Here is a 23,413-nt window from a genome sequence, read left to right on the forward strand (position 1 = left end):
ATCTAGTCTAATCTATCACTTGAAGTTTATTTCATTATCATCTTTCAATTCCATGATTCTCTCCTAAATGCAGAAGCAGCATTTTTCTTGAAGAATACATGGTGTGAGTACACATCCAAACTCATTCTTTTGTTCCTTTCAAATCACACATGACGGTTCAAGCAGTGGTGATAGAACATGAGACTGAAAGACCATAACCATTTTTTGACTGCCGTACTGAACACAAGTTACGACTGAGAATGAAGGATAAAAAAATATGTCACATAAATAGAAAAAGTTAGAGCAAAGCTATCAGACAAAAGATAGGGATGTCAATTACTTAATAAAATATGCCTGTATAAGGAGCACACTGTTGGCATTCACCTTCATTTTTGTTCACAACAACATATAAATATTTTTATGTGGTGCTGAGGATCCTTTTCAAGATGTCAAGCACCTCAAAAAATACTTGAATTTATCATCTTATATAAAAAAGACCACTATTTATTACAGAATCACAGAATCATCTAGGTTGGAAAAGACCTTGAAGATTATCCAGTCCAACCATTAACCTAACACTGACGGTTCCCAACTACACCAGATCCCTCAGCGCTATGTCAACTCTATTTTTAAACCCCTCCAGGGATGGGGACTCCACGACCTCCCTGGGCAGCCCATTCCAACGCCCAACAATCCCTTCTGTAAAGAAATGCTTCCTAATATCCAGACTAAACCTTCCCTGGCACAACTTGAGGCCATTCCCTCTTCTATCGCTGGTTCCTTGGCTCAGGAGACTCATCCCCAGCTCTCTGCACCCTCCTTTCAGGTAGCTGTAGAGGGCGATGAGGTCTCCCCTCAGCCTCCTCTTCTCCAGACTAAACACCCCCAGTTCCCTCAGCTGCTCCTCGTACAACCTGTGCTCCAGACCCTGCCCCAGCTCCGTTGCCCTTCTCTGGACACGCTCAAGTCATTCAATGTCCTTTTTGTAGTGAGGGGCCCAAAACTGAACACAGCCATCGAGGTGCGGCCTCACCAGTGCCAAGTACAGGGGTAAGATCCCTTCCCTGTCCCTGCTGGCCACGCTATTGCTGACACAAGCCAGGATGCCATTGGTGAGTGTTTAGCAAGCTTTTTTGCAAGCCAGGTATTTATAAAAGAGTTTATAGCATGTGTGACAAAGTTAAACATTTTCCTGGTAAAGATGGAGCGCTTATTTAATTTAGGGATAGAAAAACGAGTATATTACACAAATCCATGCATATCTAAACATAAAATAAGCATATATCAGAAATTAACATTTCTCTGTAACAATTTGAAACAAGAAAATATCACCATAATAGGAGAAGTATAAATTCTTGTAGCTATAGTAAGTAGAAATGAAGAACAATTTCTAAACAGCATCATTGAAGCAAAAATTATTTAGAAGTCCAAACCTTCAACAGGTATTAAAAATAAATATTGAGTACAGGTAAATAAAGAGTATCTCACATTTTCTTTAAATATTCCCAACCTTTCCAATTCCCAGGTTTGTATGTGTGCAGGTGAACAAGGAACAGCAACAAAACCATTAGTGTATTCAGTGTATTCTTGCTTTTCATACAATCATTCTGAACAAGTTGGAAAAAACATATCCAAAATTGCTCAGCCAGTGACACTCTGCAGGCTGGGTTAGTGCCCTGTATTTACAACCCCAGGAGGTTAGTATTTGTTCATTTCTACGGCAATTTATACTAATCAATCACTTCCTGCTCTTTCTTTCTTCACTGTGTTTTTAAACCCACTAACTAGGATAGGCAGCCTTGTAGCATCTCAATAATCATTTCCTTATCCCATCTTTGCCATTGTCTTTTTGTGCTGAGACTAATGCTTTTCATTCTACTTTTCACAGTTTAGGCTATATTGCCTTTTTGAAACCTTTCAGCTCAACTGCTAAAGCATATAACAAAGCCCTTCAGATTGCCTTTGGTCGGACTATTTCATGTTTTGATAATACTATAAAGGCATATTTTTCATGGGAGGAGAGCCTCGGAATGAATACCCTTCTGCAAGTGTGATATGAATGCCTCCAGTTCTTTTGTAAAATCTGCATTGAGGTTTAGGTCTCACATGCAAAGTGGCACCATACTGTCCAGCAAACACAGGTTGCTTTTTTAAAAATTGTGGGTTTGTTTTGGCTCTATTAGTAAGTTATTTTTTGAAAAAATGCATTAAAATATAAGAGCTTTGTTCTTTTGTGTTTTGGTTCTGACTCAAGGGACTAGTGAACACCACAGCGCTGTACTTCACAAGAACAAAACTGCTTGATTCACATAACTTCAGTGACCTCTTAGTGCAGATTTATCTGTAGTTTCTACAAAACAGCAGAGATCATTTATTTAAAGGAAACTGTTTTCCCTACAGACCTTTACTTCTTGTGTCAAGTACACCAGGGGTACACCTGAAGTTGTAACATAACTTTAAACCAGTGCTGATAAACTCATGTGGGATGTGTCTTCAAAATGCCAGAGTAACAGGAGCAAGGACCGGGAAGAATTTCATTCATTTTCAACGCAGTGGAACATCTATTCAGGCTTGAGGAACATTTCCAAATCAAACTGGATCCAGTGGGATTTGTGATCACTTGTCATTTCTTCAGTTCTTTATTTATCATGTGTACTTTGGTAGCATCTGGAGGCCTTGCTCTATAGGGGACTGTATAAACACTGAAGAAAAATGTGATCTCTCCCATAAAATAACTCTTTAATATAACATGAAGAGAATGAATAATATCCCATCAAGGTCTTGCTTTAAATGCAAGATATTCCAAGTTTCAAGTTTAAAAGTTTATGTTTATTTTTAGCATATTCTATTTGGTCAAATGACTACTGCATATAGAAATATATGCCTACAACTATCTCCCTCTCATTAATAACTTAGAAAGCTGAACTAATAATGAATGCACAGATATGAAAAACAGAATTAAAACAGAAGGACCTAAACTCAACACCATCTACCATTAACCTGATACACTTTGTGACTCCATAATGCCTCTGAATGAGTTAATTCATAACCAATTTGCCAATGCAAAATAAATGGAGAAACTAGTAAAGGACGAAGGTGAAAGAGTGGGACAGGACAAATTAAAAAGCAAAATACATTTCTGAGGGATATGAACTCTCCATTTTAGTGAACATGGAAAGTTTGACACAGTTTAATATGAAGAACAGAAAATCAATTTTTTATATGTGAAATGTGAATGCTACAAGTGTGGAAGAGCTGGGGAATTCAGGAAAAAAAGGTCAATGCCAGATGAGACCTTAAAATGTGGACACTTTCATTTGTGTCACATAACAATTTTCCTTCTGTAAAGACAAATACTAACAGGCCCAGCTGATCTATCTCTTACCTAATTTTGCATTTAAACCACCAGAAATTTTTATAACCCCAGATTCTGATCTGGCCTAAAGATGTTTTCAGTTTACATTTCCTGTTACCTTTTTCCTGCCTTGATTTTGGAGTTGTCTCCTGCCCGAGTTCTTCAAACTAAGAGCCGCATACACTACCTTCAGCAAGCGATGAGCCTCTAAATCCAGAACCAATGCTGCACCATGAATATCCTAATTGAAGTGTCAAAGAAAATCGCTACAGCCATTGGCCAAAGTCTCATCACAACCTTGACCCCCTTCAGGAAAACAAATGATTAAAAATAATTTCTACCTTTGTCCAGCTTCTTCACCATGTAGCTTGCAGCACCATATGTTCTCTAATATCCAGACCTACTCAGCCAAAAAATCTCTTAAATTTACTTCCAGTAATATAAGAAAGAAGGCAGCAGGACATGCTAACTGACATTAAGAGTTCCCTCTGCATTTGGATTACTCAGAGGATTAATTTAATCTGACATATCCTGGCAGGCTTTGGAGAATGCCACATTCATATCCAAACCTGTGATAACAAATTAAATACTATACCCTGTTTCTGAGTCAGAGAGGTAATAAAGTCGACTTTGAAATACGTATGCTTCTGATTTAAAATAAGAGTGTCTGATATTTTATAATATATCCAGTTTGTAACTACAACATGGGAATAAACAGATACTCCAATTTAAGCAGGTATCTATGCAGCAGGAGACTACTCTGCATACACATATATGAAAAGCTTTCATTTACACACTGCAGTAAGTACAAGACTCTCTTACCTGCAGGTTTGCACATGCTGGTGAATCATTGTGGGTGGGTATTTCATTGTTGGTGGTCTCTGAACCTGTGTTTTTAAATCTGGAAGCTGTTGTAGTTGTGGCTGTAGTGGTCTGTACTGGTAAGATTGGCTGCCACACATTCACATCAGTACCATTGCCAAAGGCCTGAATTGCATTTTCTGTAAAAACAAATTACAGACAATTTTCTATTTCTAAACAAATGGAAGAAAGCAGAGCTGTCTTTTCAATCATCATCATCATTATTATTATTATTCCATTGAAAATGTGTATTTATAGAAACCCAATTTTTATGCTTGAAAATGTGTCTTAATTTTTAACATATCAGAAACATGAACTGAGAGTCTGGGGTCACATAATTATCTGGTGTTGTCTCTTCTTTGTAATGTTCCCAGTAATTCTTGACAAAAGCTCTAGGACTTACTGTAATCATATTTGTTACCACTCAAAAGCCTCAAAAATTTACTTTCAAGATTTAAAATACAGTTTGAATGTTATGTCCTAATTCAGGCAGGTGATGTTACATAGCGAACTAAAAACAGAGCACGCAAAATATTAATTTATTTTTATAGCTTCTTGTAGTAAAACTAATATGCCTGTAACTACAAAATGGTTTAACTAAGACAATCTTTTCCTTACAGTTTTCAACTGAAATCTGCATAATTAGGTGAGGGAAGCATGCTTAAACTAAAACTTTAGAATATAAAAGTTAAAAAGCTTATCACAGTTTCATGGGATTAAAGAGTGTGTTTATGGCAAGAGTAAATTGGTTGGGTTTTTTTATAAACAAATAGAAAAACAGTTTTTAATCAGGTCTTTGGGGATTCAACATGGATTTAGGGATTTCTTATTTCAAATTCTTTGTACAAGAAATCAAACAATTTCATTAGGGACTAATATGTGGAAGTTATTAATACTTCTTCTCAGTGGTATTCCTTGCCTTATGAAATAATTTACATTTAATTCTCATCTGAAAATGAGAACTCAAAAATAAAAAAAATTATTTGTAAATTAAAAAAAAAACCTCCAAAATAAAAAAAATAATTTGTAAAAAGCACCACAATCAGCTGGGTTGATGGAGACAAAGTGGGAAGAGCAGAACGATATTTTTCTTGGTTTTACCTGAATAAGACGATGTATAAAGCAATATTTTCCTATGATTTCCTAAATTAACAGTAACCCTTTGTTTCTATTATTGCAAGAAGGGTCATAGAAATACATGCAGCCCTTCCAGTTTTCTAACTAAAAGTGGTCTTTACAGTTAGTCTTCTTTAATTATTTCATAGAATCATACTCAATGATCCTTAGGAGTCCCTTCCAACTTCAGATCTTCTATGATAGAATCACAGAATCAGAATGGTTTGGGTTTGAAGGGACCTTTAAAAGTCATTTACTCCAACCCCCCCTGCCATGAAGAGGGACATCTTCAACTAGATCAGGTTACCCAGAGCCCATCCAACCAGGCCTTGAATGTTTCCAGGGATGGGGCATCTACCACCCCTCTGGGCAACCTGTTGCAGTGTTTCACCACCCTCATTGTAAAAAATTTCTTCCTTATATCTAGTCTGAATCTACCCTCCTTTAGTTTAAAACCACTGCCCCTCGTTCTATTGCATCAGGCCCTGCTAAAGCATCTTAGAAGACATTTTTTAGAAGCCCTTTTTAAGTACTGAAAAGGTTCAATAAGGTCTTCCTGGAGCCTTCTCTTCTCTAGGCTGAATGACCCCAACTCTCTCAGCCTTTCTTCATAGGAGAGGTGTTCCATCTCTCCTCATATTTTTGGAAAGTTTCAAACATATAAATTATACTTTAAATGCATATTTTATATAAATATAATTTTCATACATATTTCAAATATATTTCAAAAAAATGACTGTAAGGAGGTGCTTTAAGTGTATTACTGCTCTAGTAAAGGTCCTTTCAATAATTTTTATTAAATAACTCACAGTTTTTCCTCTCACTTGCCAATTCTTTTTACTGCAGTATAAAGCAGGTGTGAACAAATCCTTTGAACAGATAGCTAGATTTACTGAATCCCATTCAGTTCAGCAGGAATTCTAGAGTACGTAACTGAATATCAGGACATTCACTTTCACAGTGGCTAAAATAAAAGTCTAAAGCTGGATTTCTAGAATTTAAGATTGGCCAAACCCTAACTGGAGAGACAGCAATTAGGACCACTGCAGTATTACCAGTGAACTTACATCTTCCAATAAAGAGGATAAAAGTACAAGCAAGGTAATATACTGCCCCACATTTTAGGGTGGAATATAACTTATTGGGGCCTATTAACTTGTATTTTTAGCTTTCTTGAGATTAGGGCAGTTTCACAGTTCTGATATAAACCCATATTCTGCAGAACAATGTTGACATAAAGAAACACTTTACCTAATACATGCAAAAAGAAAACAATGCAATGTTTGTCTTTATTGGGACTAATTAAAACAGACTGGAATTTTCACTTGTATTTTCACACCTGTGTTTTGAAATCAAAAATTCCACTCTAGTTTCAATTTAACATCTGTTGCAAAAGTCTTTTCAACTCTAGAGTGGAATTTCTAGACAACTACACACAGAGGTGCAAGAAAGACCAGGAGTTCAGGTGTGTACGTGGGACAGGTAAACTCAGCTTCATATCCCAGCTCCATATCAAGCACAGTATGAATGTGACCCTAGATCTCCTACTTTCTGAGCCCTCTAGGCCTCAGGGTAGAGTCTCAGCTATTCCACTTCACATAAATAACCAAATGGGTTTCTGAATAAATATTTAAGCTAGATTTTCCACTTCTTCTGTAAATGCCCCAAATCACTGGTGTATTTTTCAGTTTGAAGGGGAAGTATACTTTAGCAAAAGAGACTAGCGAGTAATTCCTAATTTCATCCCATTGTGGAAAAAGGATTTTTGTTTTGTCTAAAAAAAGTGGGAAGGATTTTGATCTCATCCAATAAACAAATGATGTTTTCTGCAGGCACTGTAAGACCCACTAATGACAACATCAATTTAAAAAAAAAGGAACTTTTCCCATTCTCTGTACGAGAAAAAACTTTTTATTAAATCAGAAGCATCTTTAATTTCTTCATGAAGAAGACATCTCTTACAGCTAGGATGACCATAATTTGTCTCACAGTACCCTCTAATGTCTTTGATTTGTCTTCATTAATGCTTTTATACTGATAGCAAAAGAAAAGACAAGGGATCGCTCTGTCTTTATATTCTAAAAGGAACCTGTAACATTTTAGCAATTAATACATTCACAAATGAAAAAATTCTGATGTATTACAGTATATATAAATGGTAGCCCCATCAGGTCTGAAGAAGGTCTGATGCTATATTAAACTTTACCCAGTCATGGTCTGAATTGTTTTCTGAGTTTTTTTGTTAAAAGATCTTGAGTAATTGATTCATTCTTCCAAAGCTTAATAGTGGATCAAATAACAACTCAAGTCACTCACTTTTTGTAGACAAAGCTCCCCATATCTTCACAACATGCTGCCTGTTAAGAAGCTTCCAATGGAGATTTTCAGACTGCTATACTACAATACAGACTGAACTCTACATTAGCATTAGCTCAAGTACATAGGGCTGGATGGGACGGTGCGGATCATCGAGTTCATTCACTATTTTTGAAGAAAACAACAATGTATGCTTACTTTCATAAGCTGATGAAATATGACTTCTAAAACCAGTAAGAATTTTTTACCCTCAAAACTCCTTCTGGAAGCCTATTTCTTAACTTTAGTCTGATGGTTAAAAATTTTCCAATTTCGAGCCTAAATACGTATGGCAAATATCTCCCTTTTTGATCTTGTGCCAACATTGTCCTGTAGGTTAAATAATCCTTTTCCCTCCCTGGGCTTGCCCCTCTAATGCAATTTCAGAGAACAATCACGTATCCTTTCAACTTCTGTTCTGCTAGGCTAGGGAAGCCAAGCTCTTTTGGTCTCCTCATTTATCTGAAATTAAAACTCTGATGCACACTCCACATCATCCAATTATGCTGCTCCAGGCAGACAGGAAATTTGAAAAGAGAAGCTGCCAAAATCGACTCCACTGAGCCATTCTGAAATTTATAACAGTCCCTAATTTGGAAGTGAGTTTGACTGAAAAAAAATCAATAATTTAACAAAATCTTGAAAATAGGTACCATCTAGACCTGTGTTAAAACCAGGCATCTGAGATCAAGTAGCCTAAAAAACCTGAAGCTTGGCCATAAATTGCAAGCACAATCCAATTTATACTTACCTACAGCAAATCCTTCATATCATAAACTACATGTCTTTTTTTATATTAAGTTCTTAAATTATACAGAATCCCCTCAGGTGTTGCAATTTTTTGGTACAGATGCTGCCTGACTGTTAGGCTCTGAACATGATCTGTGATGTAAACATATTTCTATATGACATAACTTTGTTATTTGATTTTTTTTCCAAAAGCTTCTCGTGTTTGCAATCTCAGCCATAAATCATAGTAACAGGCTTATTTGCTCATTTGTTTAATTCTTACACCTACAGCAGAACCATGCTTACAAAGTCCAAAGAGATGGCCTTGATGTATCATAACAAACAGTAAAGAAATGTCAGAAAACATCCTAAACCACATTTAAATACATTTAATTTTGTACTCACTAAGGCATGTATTGTCCTGGAAGAAATTCAGGAATTTCATGCATTCATCTCTGTCATTACCGCTGTTGTTGCAGTCACACCATGGGGCAACGCTGAGACTATTTGAGTCTATGTAGTTTGGTGTCATCACTGTGCCTATTAACAAAGAGTGAAGTATAGTACTGTAAGCAACCTTTGCACTGAAATATTCTTTCCATACTAAGAAGACAGCAAACAGCACTTGGTAGGTCATGTACTCAGAGCTGGATTCACAAGGCAGACCCATGGCAGGGCTCAAACTTCCAGACTTAACAGTTCCTGGCTCTTTGACACCCAGCCCTGTGCCATACTTCACGCCCTCAGTTGTTTGAATGCAACCACTTTAGGGACTGTAACATGACTCACACATTAAAGACCCATTCCTTTCCTCCAAAAAGGTTTATATTGCACTCCCACAGACAGCTTCATCAGCAGAACTGACAGGTAGAAAACTGTGGCACAGGAGAGGGGTGGATTGGGGGAAGGTGGGAATCTCTTAAAAGGCTTTGCTGCCACATCAAACATTTGTGGACCTGCGTTCTTAAAGTTGCACTCTAAAAATCCAATTTTTCTTTTTCACTTGTGGGGTTGGGGTTTTTTTCATTCTTGTTGTAGCTGCAAATAAATGGCTGAAACTAGACATCTAAACCTGAGCTTCCTCCTTGAGTTGCAGCCAGGCTGAAAAAATATTTCTGAAACACGTGAGCAAGGAAAACGCTAGTCATGCTGAGAGGAGCCCTAATACATCTTGAAGGAGCATGAACCCCATGGTGTTCGTTAGGGCCCTGCCAACAGAGTGGGTTATGGCCATGAACAAAGCAAAAACATAACCAGCATGCATATGGTACAGTAGATTCTTTGCAGGCAATAAATTACTATTAACCTTGCTGTGTCACTACTTTTTCAGTGCAGTGATTGTTTCCTAAACATTGTCAACAGCTTGCAACCACAGGTTCATTCTAACTCTATTACAAATTCCTGGGTAAATATTCTCACATTTATATGTCAACTCAAGGCTATCAAGAATGAAATGAAACCAAAGACTACATTTTGTGTCCTAAAAAGTATACAGCAACTCTTCATCACTCATCTGGATCAGGCAACTGTTATATGATCAGCACTTACTCAAACAAGTAGTCTCACTGAAGGCATCGCCCCAGCAGGTCAGAGATTTCAAACTTCCCTAAGGATTGAGAAGTTTGAAACTTTATTTGTCTGACCAAATAGGAAAAATTAAATAAAAAGGTGTAAGTATTCTAGACGTGTACTGATGACAACTGTTTCAGGAAACACGTTCCTCCATTGTTAATCTACACTCCTAGGACAGGCTATATATCATGAGGAAATGTGATCACATCTCCTCAAAACTGACATCAAAGAAGTCATTAAGAAGATAGAATAGATGAGGGATAAATATTAGAGATCCAAAGTGTACACTAGCAGAGAAAATTTGGTCCATAGGTCCAGGGTTCAAGAGTCTGCAGTAACACACAGGAAAGGGCTACCAAACATCAAGCTAAACAGAGGAATATTAGAAATAACACTAATCACAGAATGATGTCAAATAGCCTTTCAGTCACCAGGCAGCACTGGGAAGTGAACAAATCAACATGCAAACTGCTTCATACATGACGTGGGAGACAAAGAAGAACAGACATTAAGGGATGGCCTAAAAAAGCTTGTAATGTATGTGAAAATGAATGCAGTCCCACTGCCAAACTCACAAAAAGAATCTTTTGTCTTTTTTGGGATGTTCTTAAATTAGAATGCAATCCCATACCTTTATGTAGTTCTAGCTTTTAACAGATAGTTGCTGTAATAATTGCTCAAATTCTACATGAGATTAGCACATGAGTAAATAGAACAGTTCAAAATTTATTAAATGGAGGTAGAGAATTTAGTAAAATAGGCAAATATCATCTGCCCCATTAATGAAAACTTGACAGTAGATAAATAAGAAGAGGAATGATGTTAAATTAAAATAAAACAAATGAAAATATCTGTCCATTATCCATTTGATGGTTCAGTACACTATTTCAACCATGTGACATGATCTGAAAAGAAGAGAGAGAAAATGAAAACCAAGAGGATTTTGCAAATGGAAAGAAAACAGAAGGCTTAAAAAAAAAAAAAAAAAAAAAAAAAAAAAAAAGCAGCTAAGTAAAGCTTAGTGCAGGGTTAAAAAAACAGAAAGGTTTTGAGGAAATGAAAAAGGTCACTGAGGTAAGACTTTCTTATCACGAGGAGGTAATAAGGTAATTAAAATGGGTCAAGACAGGGTCTAAAAGTGTAAGAGATACCAAGATATAATTAGGGTTGATGAATACAGGAAAGACAGGACAAGGAATGTGTATACACAGCACACAAACTGTACATCCAGCAAAAACAGAGTGGCTGAAAGAGCAGCTAGTAGAAAATCAGTCTGTCATTTAAACCTGGGGGCAGATGTGAACCCAACCGGATTATATGCTTGGTTTCCTAGGCTTGATTTTCTTTTTTCCCTGCAATGTGTGTGTCTTCCCTCCCCCTCCCTCCCCCTGACCCCGCTAGCTGGCATCTTGGAAATTCTGCTGAAGGACACTAACAGATCACAGAAACCATGGTGGCTGGCAGTAAAAGATGTGCTTGGTTTTCTGTGTTCTATGTATCAAATAGTTCTGTGATGATCTCAGTAGCAAGCAGTCAGGTGTCCGTATTTTAGACAAAAGCAGAATGACCTGAACACAGACAAGAGGTCACTCAAATTAGGGTCGGTTAAGAACAAGAAGACGGATGGTGAGTCCAGGAGGAGAGGCATGTGACTGAAGTTCCTCTGGCCCAAAGCAACTCTGGCTCATTCATACAAACTCTCATGGAATTCCCAGGGAAATTAGATAGATTTTACTGAAGACAAGGGAAATGTGTCAGAAAGTGAATGCTGAAGCAGATCTTGAAGTCAGCAGTTAGAGCAATACCTAACTGATGTGGGAGCACAGACAGGTCCAGATGGCTTAACTAGGCTGTAACCAAAGCAATGAATCTCACACATGACTATCTCCAGTCTTATTCTAGATTTAATAATTTTCAAATTTTCTGTTATTTTATTAAAAATATTAATTTATCCCTATCACTATAACAAGGAGCCTAAAGTGATGAATTAAGATTTTCAAAATTGCTGTAATATATACATATCTTTAAATTTACATATATAACACCCTGATGCAACCTTAAAGCCCCCTATATAGACTGTTCTCCATTGAACATGTAAAGCACCTCAGACAAAAACTGTGCCTGACTATTTCCACTTAATTTCAGGTGGGATTCCACTAATTTCAGTGAAGTTAACTGTGATTTACATCACTGTATGTGACATCAAAATCACATCCACTGTACCGTTCCATAGGAAATTGCACAATTTCCTGAACAAACTTCATGGAGGTGCAAGTTTTGCTACCTTTAATGAAATGGTTAAATGAAATAATATTTAACAAACAATATTTTGTCTTAATTAAAACACCCGGAACTCCTGAAGCTCTGATGAATGAATGAATCTGTAACAGTTTCTTACCCAAAGTCTACCTACCTCTTTTTTCTGTGTTTTATATATATTAAGCAGACATTTGAAAGATTATACCTCTGATTTCTGTCTCAGCATCTTTCAAATTTGATGGCCTTCACATAATTTACTCCACTTTTATATCACCTTGATATCAGAAGCAGCCATCTACTGCTTCAGCACATGGAAGTTTTGTTTTGGTAATTTTCTTGGTTTATTAAAATTTCTACCAAGAAGTAAAAACTCTTGTAACATTAGTCAGTTCCTATCGTTCTGCACGTGTCTAGGGGCTAGCAGGAAGGAAGAAAAATGTTTACTTTTCCCTTTGAAAATTTGATCTCCTTTTGATTTCAAGTCATTAGGGATCCAGTCCACATTTCTGATGTGTTTTGGTCATCCACAGTAACACAAAAACACCTGACTACAGAAACTGGGTCATACTTGGGGTTTAAATTAAAAAATGGATCCAACAAAACTGCCAGCAAAATTCACTACGTCCAGCAAAAACTTCCTGGCAGCTCTTACCCAGAAGTATCTATTAGTAACAGTTACTCTTTGCCAGCAGCTAGACTTCTTAATCTCATTGACTAGATCAGATTTCAAGGCTATTCAAGTCTTTGTTTTAGAGTCAAATGGTATTCTGTCATAACTGTTCATATGTCATACCCTTTTCATACTGTCTTCATCTCTTAAGTCGTAGAAGCATATCCTTTGAAACCATCACATCTTATCTTACCAGTTACCACGTAGACTTACCTCACTTTTTATCTGCTAGAGTAATAAGAATGATAACAATAAGCCAGTGAATATAGCTTTCAGTCATTTTTCAGCAAACTCAACCTATTTTAGAAATATTTGATTTTGGATATTATCTCCAGAGACATTTATTTAACAGCAGGATCTGATTCAGGGCCTCAGCTGGGACCTTCATGCCCAACAGAAGGGGATATTACTGCATCGCAGCAGGTGCAGGCTGTAAGCTTAAAAACATCTTATCTGGTGGCCTTTAAAATGTGTTTGTTTCAGAGTGTTGACATTCACTTATTCTTTATTGCCCAGCCATGGTATTTCTACAAGTTCAGCTTCCTGAGATGATCTCTCTCTTTCAGGAATCAAATACTGTGTGTGGTATATGGAATCTGGCTTGCATAAAGGCATTCTTGTGCCAGTGGACAGTCAGGAAGGTGACAGCAAACAAAATTAATTATGTTGGGGAGGGAAGAGGATTTCAGAAGATAAATTTGGTCTCAGTTCACCTCCATTGACAGGCATCTCAGAAAACATTTAGAGAGGACAGAAGGACATAAGATAAAAACAGCAGCTGGAAGTGAAACAAGGCTGGGCTGCTCTATTGTCTCATTCCTCAAATGTCCTGCAAATTTCCCCTGAAGGTGTTTACCCATCCTTGTGAGGACTGCTGCAAAATCAACCAACCTGCAGTTCCACTTGTTCTTTTTAAACTCTTACTTCACTGTCCTATACAAATTCAACCACCTCAATAAGGTTTAATTTGTAAGCCTGAATTTATTTCAAATTCAAGCACCTTTCTCTCCTTATCTTCTATCCTTGATTTCCCTATAATGTACAAATTTACCTCAGGAATCTTTGTAAGGTAAAACAGGACCAGTACACTCGGGTGGTGAATTTTGCCTAGTATCATACTGTAAAGTCTTACATTCCACAGTTTTTATTTCATGTCGGCCTTCAAAATATAGTTTGAGTGTTTTCCTTAGACTGAGCAAGCCCCCACCCTTCCTTGTCTTCTTACCAATAAGCCCCGAGTAAGCAAGGAGGCAGTCAGCATAGTTCTCCTTCAGACAGCTACTAACAGACCGTGACTCAGGCTGGCAGTTTGTGAAGAAATCTGCAAGGCGAGATCTGCAACATAAAGAAAAATGCATATCTTTAAAAATCAAGCCTGCAGGCATTCTTACCTTTTACACTCTTTTTTTTTTTTTTTTTTGACAATATTCTTTAACTTAACGTAAACGTATATTGGACACATTTCAGCTGACGAGAGTCTCTTTCTAAGACATGTCTCTTTCCAGAATCCATTTTTGAAGTCAGAACCAAAGAGTGTAGGAAAACAGTAAAAAGGGACAGAACAACAGGGAACTGCCTGCCTCTTAGTAAAAGAAATGCTCTGCATTTTCATGCCAAAAGAAAGACAAAGGGCCATTTTATCATAAGATCAGTCATTTTGCCTGGATATGAACTCTAACTAGAATCTGTTAATCTACAGGTTCAGAGTAAAGTTTCCGCTGTTTTGCAGTTTACACAAAGCTGTATGTTTGTGCTCACAGAGTCCTCTTACTACATGACTTGAGGCAGAACCTACTTTGGTACTGCCCAGAGTTTCCAGGGAAGGGGCTTACCCCTGCTCTAGACTGGCCTGCGGAACCAGCTGGCTGAACTGGGGTAGCAGGCACATCCAGATGGCTCGGTCTGCACAGCCCCCCGGAGCCACGGTACTGAGAATCTATTTGTTCTTGTAAAATGTGCATTTATCCAAAGTCTACAGTATTGCGCCCAGGGCTGGGCAGAAGGCAATGTGTGCTCTGCATCGAGTCCTGCTGCTGAATGGCCGTATTACCTTCACTTACCTCAGCTACCCCATGTCCAAGAGCAGGAAAGCACTGCCTACTTACAGAAAGTGCTTTAAGACTAAGAGTGAAGCTGTATTGCAATTAACAGATTACTACCACCCTGGAAAACAAAAAAAAATGGACCAGCAGCCAAGAAATCTTCCGGTTATTTGAGCTTTAAAGGCCACATAATGCTCCTGTTCAGGTCTGTAAAATTCAAGAGGCATTACTCGAGGTGAGCCAAGGTCCCACATTCTAAGGTCACTCTCCTGTCCATCTTGGCCTACTCTCCTCAGCTCCACTAGTGCTTTCACTTAGACTCATAAACTTGGACCAGTGACTTTTGTTTATTTATAAAATGTCGTTTAGACCTTTATCTCCACGAACCAAATGATATAACCTATTTCAATATTCTCTTCTGTGAAAAATGGATGAAAATGTTCTTTTGAATATAACAACTCATGGTGCTGTTTCAGGATCAGGTGCTTAATCTTTGCAAATCCCTCTAAAAATCAGAATAGTATGATCTATGCATTTTCAGCACTGCTCTAGCATTATGTAGATTTTCAGTATAAATGCTCTTTTTTAGTTTTGCAAGGAAAACACAAGAGTTAGCAGAAACAAGTGATTTGCAAGTGATTTACTTTATTTGTTTACATGCTCCAGAGACTAATTATCTTTGTTTGCTTTATTGTTTTACCTGTCTCAGAATGGGATTGGATGTACCTCATTAATTGGCCTGAAAGTAGTGATGGGTAAACTTCAAAAGGTTCACAGGCTTAGTTTGAGAAATCATCCTATAAATAGACTGCATGCAAACTGCACCTGAATTTATCTGAGCTATTCTCATGACCTCTTTTTAGTTCCATCCCTCACTAGCTGTACTGACACCAGCAAATCCATGGTTGCCTTCAAACTATAGTCAACTGTAAGTTTTTCACTCCCTCCCTTCCCTTATTTAACCTTGAGATCGACATCCGTATCCTTAATAGCTTTCAAAAGTCGAGCTCTTTACCGATTCTTTTAGACGCCCTCTATGTACACATAAATTTCTAAATTTCCTTAAATCTCTACTCTGCTGGTGAATATATAGTGTACCTATCATGGGACAGGCTGAGAAGAAATGGTTTATGAAGTATGGGAAGAGATAAACAGCAGCACCATGAAGAAAATCTGGGCAGGGAAACCCTATGTCACTGCAGTGATTCCTCTCTCAGTCAATAATTAAGATAATGGCTCAGATCCAGCCTTCTGAGCAATAGGGAACAAAAACAGTTGGCAGTTTCTAAGGTTTTAACAATTTCTACTAATATCTGGATAAAGTCTGGTTTAGGATGGAAGTGAGCCTATTACATCTGTCTAGTATGAAAAACGTTTGCCATGGTAGAAAGAGCAAGCCTGCTGTACGTGCAGTATTTTTGCATTTCTAAAACAAAGTAGTTCCTCAGATTTAAATTTCATTATTTATGTGACCACAAATAAATCTTTTTGGAGATGCAATTATATGATCAGCATCTTGATAATCCTGAAAACATCTCTTGCAATCATTTCATCATTCTTAAATGTCCAGTTCTCCCTTAGATTATTAGGTGCAGTGGTCCAGAGATCATTTAATACATTCCTCTCCTCTAAGTGTTTTTAAGGACTGATAACTGTGGAATAACACCAGTCATTTACTACCCAGTCTGCTTAAAAAATGTATTTGTTGTAAACCCCAAAGGAGGCTAAATATTGCTCTGCTGATCCCTTTTGCATACAGCTTGATTTCTATGTTAATTTCTGAATAATTTTTGTGGTCATAAAAGGTAATGATCTGACAGTGTCGCACATTTAAGTTTTCATAAGGCAAATATAGTTCAGATAGCTCTGGTCCAAGCATTACTGGACATCACCATACACCTCCTCCCTAGTGAGTCATTCAAACTTCATACTATCAAAGTTCTCACTCTCTCCTGAGCTGTTAACTACACCTGATACTTATGTGGATTCATTTCCACTGGAATATAAAGTCAAGGCCAGCAAATAAAAACAGACAGACGTCCTCCATCTGCCATAAAATAAATCCATTATTTTCAGCGAAGATCTGCTGATTAACACTCACTGAAGATCTAGCCCCAAACATTTCCAGCAGACTGGCACTGACGAAAGTGTGCTCATCAGCAATACCAAAACAGTGGTACTGCTATTTATCTAGAGAGAGACAAATATGCCTAATTAGAAACCATAGAATCATTTATTCTAAAGTAATGCACATGATATTAAGATCTGTCTGGGTAAAAGAGACAATCCTTCTAGAGATGCTGAAAAAGAGCAATCAGATGACAGCAGTCCTATAAAAAAAATGCATAGTGTTAACTCAGTGTTCCTTCAGCAGGAAGAAACCTGTAGGTAGTCACTTGTGGGTAAGTATCTGACCCACGACTGACCATACTGGTAACCTAGAGAACAAACAGAGCTTGCAACACGTGTGCCTTCAGGTGTGTACAATTTTACATGTACATACATGTATCTATGCTAGATGTCTGGATAGAAAGAGGCAGTTTTATATTCCACACAATATGTAGCAGAACCACATTTAAAAGGAACTATTAATTTATTTCTCAGCTGAATCACAAATCCTGTTTGTGCACAGCAGCATTAATGATTTTTTTCCTTTCCTTTGCATAAAAAAAGGAACTGAAGAGAACCACACAGAAATATTCTTCCTAGGAAGAAGAAGAAAAAAAATAAATCTTCTCTTTGTAGGGCAAAAACCCCACAAAGTAAATGAGTCCTATCTTAGCCCTGGAAAATCTCCTCAAAGTAAACTGCAGATCTGTAAAGCTTACTTTAAATATTTTCTATACCACTAACTAAAAAAAATAAGAATAATCCTATTGGCAAATTCAAAGAAAATCTGCTCAAACAAAAAACAGTCTTTCTGAGAAGAGGAAAAAAAAAAACCACCAAACCTGCTATTCTCTAATGCTTTGTGTTAGCACCAGTGAAATCATTTGTAACAGTTAAAAATACGAAGAAACCAAAGTTAATTTGTTTTCCTTATGATAGTGGTTCTTCAAATACTCAGCAGGATAAATCAAAACTTTCAAATTTTGCTTACAAATAAGCTTTGCTAATAGCAGTATTGTGTTTAATCTACATATAATTTTTGAGGCAATTTAATTTTATATTACCACAGCCTGTTGCATAGGCAATGATAACATTGATTAGGTTTTCACTATTTTTTATTCTCAAGGTTTTGTAAAAGTTCTTTGATGTTCTGAAGTTATCTTTGATATTTATCTCTTCTTCCCCTTTAAAGTTGGTCTGCTCAGCTTCAGTACTGGTGCAATATTTAAAAGCATGATATAAACATTGAAGTTGCAAAAAATATCTAAAACTGCATTTTTAGTTTGGACCTGGTGTAAATCATGGCCTACTGGAAAGCAACTCTACGAACGAGACATATGAGTCCTCCCCAAGAAGCACCCTCATCACTGGGCTAGCAGATGTTCTCTTCTTTTTTTCTCTCTGGCTGTATTCATCTTCATTTGCTGGTACAGAGGGGCTGAACCTTCAGAGAGAGAAATCTTCTCTTAGCCTTGCTTTTGCACTGGTGATCATCGGACCAAGGCCGTCATTGAATCTGGATCTCCCACTGCCTGCACACACGTATGCTGTGACGTCCAAGTGAGTGGTTACAACTACTTGCCAAGTCGGTCAATGCAGGGAGCGACAGCTGCTGTCCTCTGCGCTCACCTCGGTGATGTTAAGTCAAGTCTAGACATGGTCACTGCCATCTCTCTTTACACTGCTCTTTGTGTTTAGGTACCTATTTGTGGCTCAACAGCAGTAACATAAAGAGTACGTAAATGCCAACGCTGAGTGACTGGGGTGACTACACTAATTAGTCAAAGCTGCTCTAGTGTCTAGACACCATTTGGCAGACACCGTATAGTCACGTAAGGGAAGTGCTGCATCAATATTCAAAACAGAAAAGAAGTATAAATCTGACACTGAAAAAATTCAGACTAAGTCAATGAATATGTGTCATAGTGATAAATGACACCATTACAGAAAGAAAACAAGCCAAAATACTTGTTCTTCTTTTGTGGGGGTCAAATGCAGCATCCTCCTCTATAGCTACAAATAGCTCCCGTATACCTTGGGTGGTGCTCTTTCTGCTGGGATGCACTAGTGGCAAGAGGGGTTGGTATGTGGCCAAACTAATGGCTTCACTGTTGGAGGAGCTTTTCATTTTCTCTTTGTTTCATAAACACACAGTGAGTGGGCAGTGAGAAAATGAGGCAAAGGCTACACAAGAAACTCTATCAACCAGCGAGACAAAAAAAGCCTCAGAGCAGCTCCATCACAAGAGACATGACCCTCCCAGCACCTAGTAGCATAACTTTGACCCAGTTTTTTTTAATTAAAAGACACTAGAGCTGTGTCACACTAATACATCTTATACCTCCTTAGTTACGTACACACACAATTGAGCACCTGTGAACAACTATAAATTTTGACAGCTTTTTTAAATGGTCATTTTTACATATATTTATTAAATAGCAACTCCATTAATTTTTTTCAGCAAAAAGGTTAGTTTTCCTTTGATTGCCACCCTCTTTCTCAAATAATGACAGTGTCTGAGCCCTGAGAGCAGTAATGTCCCTGCCTGCCCCTGGGGCTTCCCCTACCTAGCCTATGGCCCAGGACCCCATTCCAGCCCCCCAAAGTCCTGAGTCCCTGCCCCAGCGATACTGTAGGACCCTGGTCTCCAGTCCCCCACGGCCCTGCCCTGCCCAGCCATGTGCCTCACTGAGCCTGGGCCACCCGTGGGACGATGTCCCCTGCCTGTCCCCAGGAAGGTGCCCGATGCCCAGGACTGCCCCGCTCCCAGGTTGGGGTGGCAGGATGAGTCCTGCCTGAAGGGTCCTGCCTTGCCCATCCCAGGGCATTCCCCATGGACCTCAGGGAGTCCCCAGCCGACGCTGCACCCTGACACACAGCTCAGCACTCGTATCTTTCGGGAAGTGAGAAGGAAGGTTAAAAAAGTAAAGATCTGATGGCAGATCATTTGGCTCCCAAGACTTGAAAAATGAAAAAAGCAGTTTCTCTCACATGAGCAGACCCAAATCTTTTGCAACATTGGCAGAAACCATTACAGGATCTTGGACAACAAATATTAGCTAGTAACCAAAAGAAGATGTTTTTTATCTGGTTTTGCTTCTGGTTTTGGGTTGGTTTGGGTTTGGGTTTTTTTTTGTTGTTTTTTTTTTTTAATGACTGATAGCCCGCACAAATATTTGATTCTGGATTCGATTTATCTATAAAAATTACGTTGTTCATCTGGACATAAAATAGACAATCCCCAATTACATACAGGCAGCCTATTTGGATTGTGGAATAACTGGATACAGAAGCAACCAGAGATCATGCAAGATTCATTCAGTTGTCTCTTAGGATCACAACTGCTTTTTTATTCAGTTGTCTCTTAGCATCACAAATGCTTGCTCAGAGCATCAGGCACAGACATGACAGTCCACCAAACCCGGTTCCCCTCCAGCTGAGCACCCACATTGACCCAGACTGGCTAGCTGACTCTCTGTACCATGTTCCCCACTATATCTGCCAGTACCTATGTTATCCAGCATTTTTATTTACCAAGGAAGTTCTAGACATCTAGTACCCCCAATAATGGAGAGCTAACTATTAAAAATTCACTTATGCAAAATGAAATATATTTCCATCTATGCATATCTATATTTTAAAATTAACATTACATTCTTTCTATTTTTTTACTAACAAAGTTCATTTTTCTGAGTAACAAGTGCTCTAAAGCAAGCATACCCCACAGCCATGTTCTATTATTGTATTTTATGCAAAGCAAAATAAAGTTATATACCATTTTCTGTTAATATTATTCTTTCCCCTTGCTCATGTCATCTGCTAGAGACCTGTTAGATCTTTTTATTTACACAATGTCCGCTACAGAAAATCAAAATAACCTAACAAAACACTAATCTCAGTTTATCAATGTTAGGTAAATCCTCTAAGTGACTCAATATTGTGCATGAGAGTAATTTAAATTTAATATATTAGGTTTCATTTGGGTTTAAGTAAAATTATGGAGCTCAAATGTGATTCTAAACAAGTATGATTTATTTGCAATTGGGTAATATAAACATTTTTATACTACTGACCTTTTGTGTAATAAAACCAATTCTGAAAAATATGGTGCAAATCCTGAGCACAAGATAATGCAATAAAGAACTAGAACAGTGATTCTCAGATGCAGTGACACAAACCAGAATTTTCTCTTTCTGTTTGCAAAAAAATTACCTCACATCATTTTTTAGAGGCCTGTTGGAGAGAACATCTGGAAAGCATTCCACAGGAAATCAAACCTATATTAAATATGTTTTGTGGGGCTCTGTTTCCTTGCACTGACTTTAAGCATGCACAATGTGTTTCTGTCTTCTCAGCTGCAAAGAAAACACTTCTCTGAGAATCTTCTACAAAATGATAGCTGAACTGTCAGTCTGTGATTTCTATCAGGGGATGCTGGTACGATTTCTATTTAGTCTATCTGTCTCTGATCCAAAGCTCTCCAATAACATGAACAAATCCATTAGCTGATTTCCGAGTACCGTGAATTTGTATGTTTTCATTTCATTTCCTTTATGCTGTTTAATTTGAAACTTCTAAATATAAATGACTTGTCACGTTTCAAGATGTCCAAGCCTCAGAATGTCTCTTGATAGCATGTTACTCAGGAAAGAACTAGTGCATTATGGATAGAGTTCTCACTTCATTAGCTGGGCAGACAGGAGTGTCTTTGAATTACAGGCTGGAAACCTAAGAAAATCACTGTCACCCTCAAAAAGCCAGCCAAAGAAATTAGTGCCTCTGCAAGTCCTTGAGTGTGCCACTGGATGCTTAGGTGTTTATTAACAACTCTATCATGAGTGCACACTGAAAGGATGTGGTTCCAAGTACCTGAGAAAGACGTCCATGACGATAATATTCTCTGTAACCACTCGAATAAACTGTAATAGAATATTTCTGGCTCAAGCATGAAACTGTTATGGAGTTTGGAGACAGAAAATAATCTAAAAAGCCCAGTACAAGTTCTCTCTTTAACACAAAGGTTTCTGTTGGCAGATGCACTGGATCATCAGATTTCCTAAGGTTATGCAGGGATGCTTTTTGCACAGGAAAATCCCTCAGTGGCAATCTGGTGGCATTCCTGAAGGGAACAGCTCTGTGTCCCCTTGTCACAGACCTGGCTGAAAGAAAGAAAAGGTGCCCAGTGTGTCCTTGCACTCGATCGTGCAGGGTCTGTAGGCAGCCAGTATAGCTGAAACTCATCCTGAAGTTACTCTAAAAACTGTTCTGACTTCAGAAGTAAGACAATAAATCTAAAATCAGAACTACAGCAGATAAAAGCAGATTAGAGTCTCTTTTATATGAACCCTTTTTTCCATGCACAAAACAAGCCCCATCAAACAGCAAGTCAAAAAGTTCTGGCACTAGCCAACCAGTATAGCATTGATCTTATTCGACATTTTACTTGCTTTTAGAAGCTATATGGATACATAATGCCAGTACAAAAAGCACTGTTTTGTAGTATGACTAGAAAATAAACAATTTTACCAGTAAAGGATGATGTGGCTGCCTTAAGAGGGTTTTTTTTTTTGTCTCCACTGTCAAAAAAAACTGAACAAGGCCACTGAGGCCGAGAGCTGACAGCCTGTGATATATCCAGCTGTTTACAGAAGTTTCTCTGAAAGACACTGTCCATTCTGAAGAATATTTTGCAATGCTGCATGATGGCCAGTTACTGAGATGTATCTCCAGTATTTTACAACACGTAATTAGAAAAGGGAACATCATAACTGAGAGAACAACCACTGTAATTTATGCTTGAATTGGAACAAAAGAAAGTGAACTGAACATTCAAACAATACGGTCAAGTTTTAATTTAACAGAGGTCTTAGTCGTATGTGCTTTATAATAGAAAAGCTTGCCTGTAATGGTTTATAGAATGTGCTTGAACAAATGTAGTGTAAGCACAAACATGTGAATGTAAGGTCATCTAATAATAATCTCATGCAAAGGTCACCATCGGCTCCCACAGAAAATCTATAGTCAACAGTAAACACACACCAGAAAACTTTTTCTGTGTCACTTGTTTTAAAGTCAGGAGACAACAAAAACATAGCAAGCAACCACCACCTCTGCTGAGAAGTCTTTGCAGATACTGGTACATCTACATCTGGCTGCCACTTAACAGTAGTTACTCCATCAGTAACATGGTAGTGCTTAAAAAATAATGAAAGAAATGCAATTTCTATTCAGTAAACATTAAAATGCTAAAACTTGAAAATAGGCATGTGGCTGTCACTTGGTCTGTTGAGAAACAAAGTTTTATTTTTAGTTCCAGTGCTTACATTTTCTTGCAGCTATTTTAATAGATGAACTGCCACCAGAAAT

The 23,413-nt window shown here is 37.8% G+C and overlaps 1 protein-coding gene across 1 annotated transcript in view; it reads right to left on the reverse strand.

The window, feature by feature from the left end:
• GFRA1 (GDNF family receptor alpha 1) overlaps positions 1 to 23,413 on the reverse strand; it is a 144,858-nt gene that overhangs the window by 25,671 nt on the left and 95,774 nt on the right. Inside the window, exons 5-7 of the mRNA XM_074908459.1 lie at positions 14,122 to 14,231; positions 8,801 to 8,935; positions 4,157 to 4,335 (exon numbers count right to left, since the gene is read on the reverse strand). Coding sequence (XP_074764560.1) covers positions 4,157 to 4,335; positions 8,801 to 8,935; positions 14,122 to 14,231 — 424 coding nt within the window. The remainder of the gene's footprint in view (positions 1 to 4,156; positions 4,336 to 8,800; positions 8,936 to 14,121; positions 14,232 to 23,413) is intronic.

Source organism: Athene noctua, chromosome 5 (genome assembly GCF_965140245.1).
Source record: "Athene noctua chromosome 5, bAthNoc1.hap1.1, whole genome shotgun sequence".
NCBI classification, from domain to species: Eukaryota; Metazoa; Chordata; class Aves; order Strigiformes; family Strigidae; genus Athene; species Athene noctua.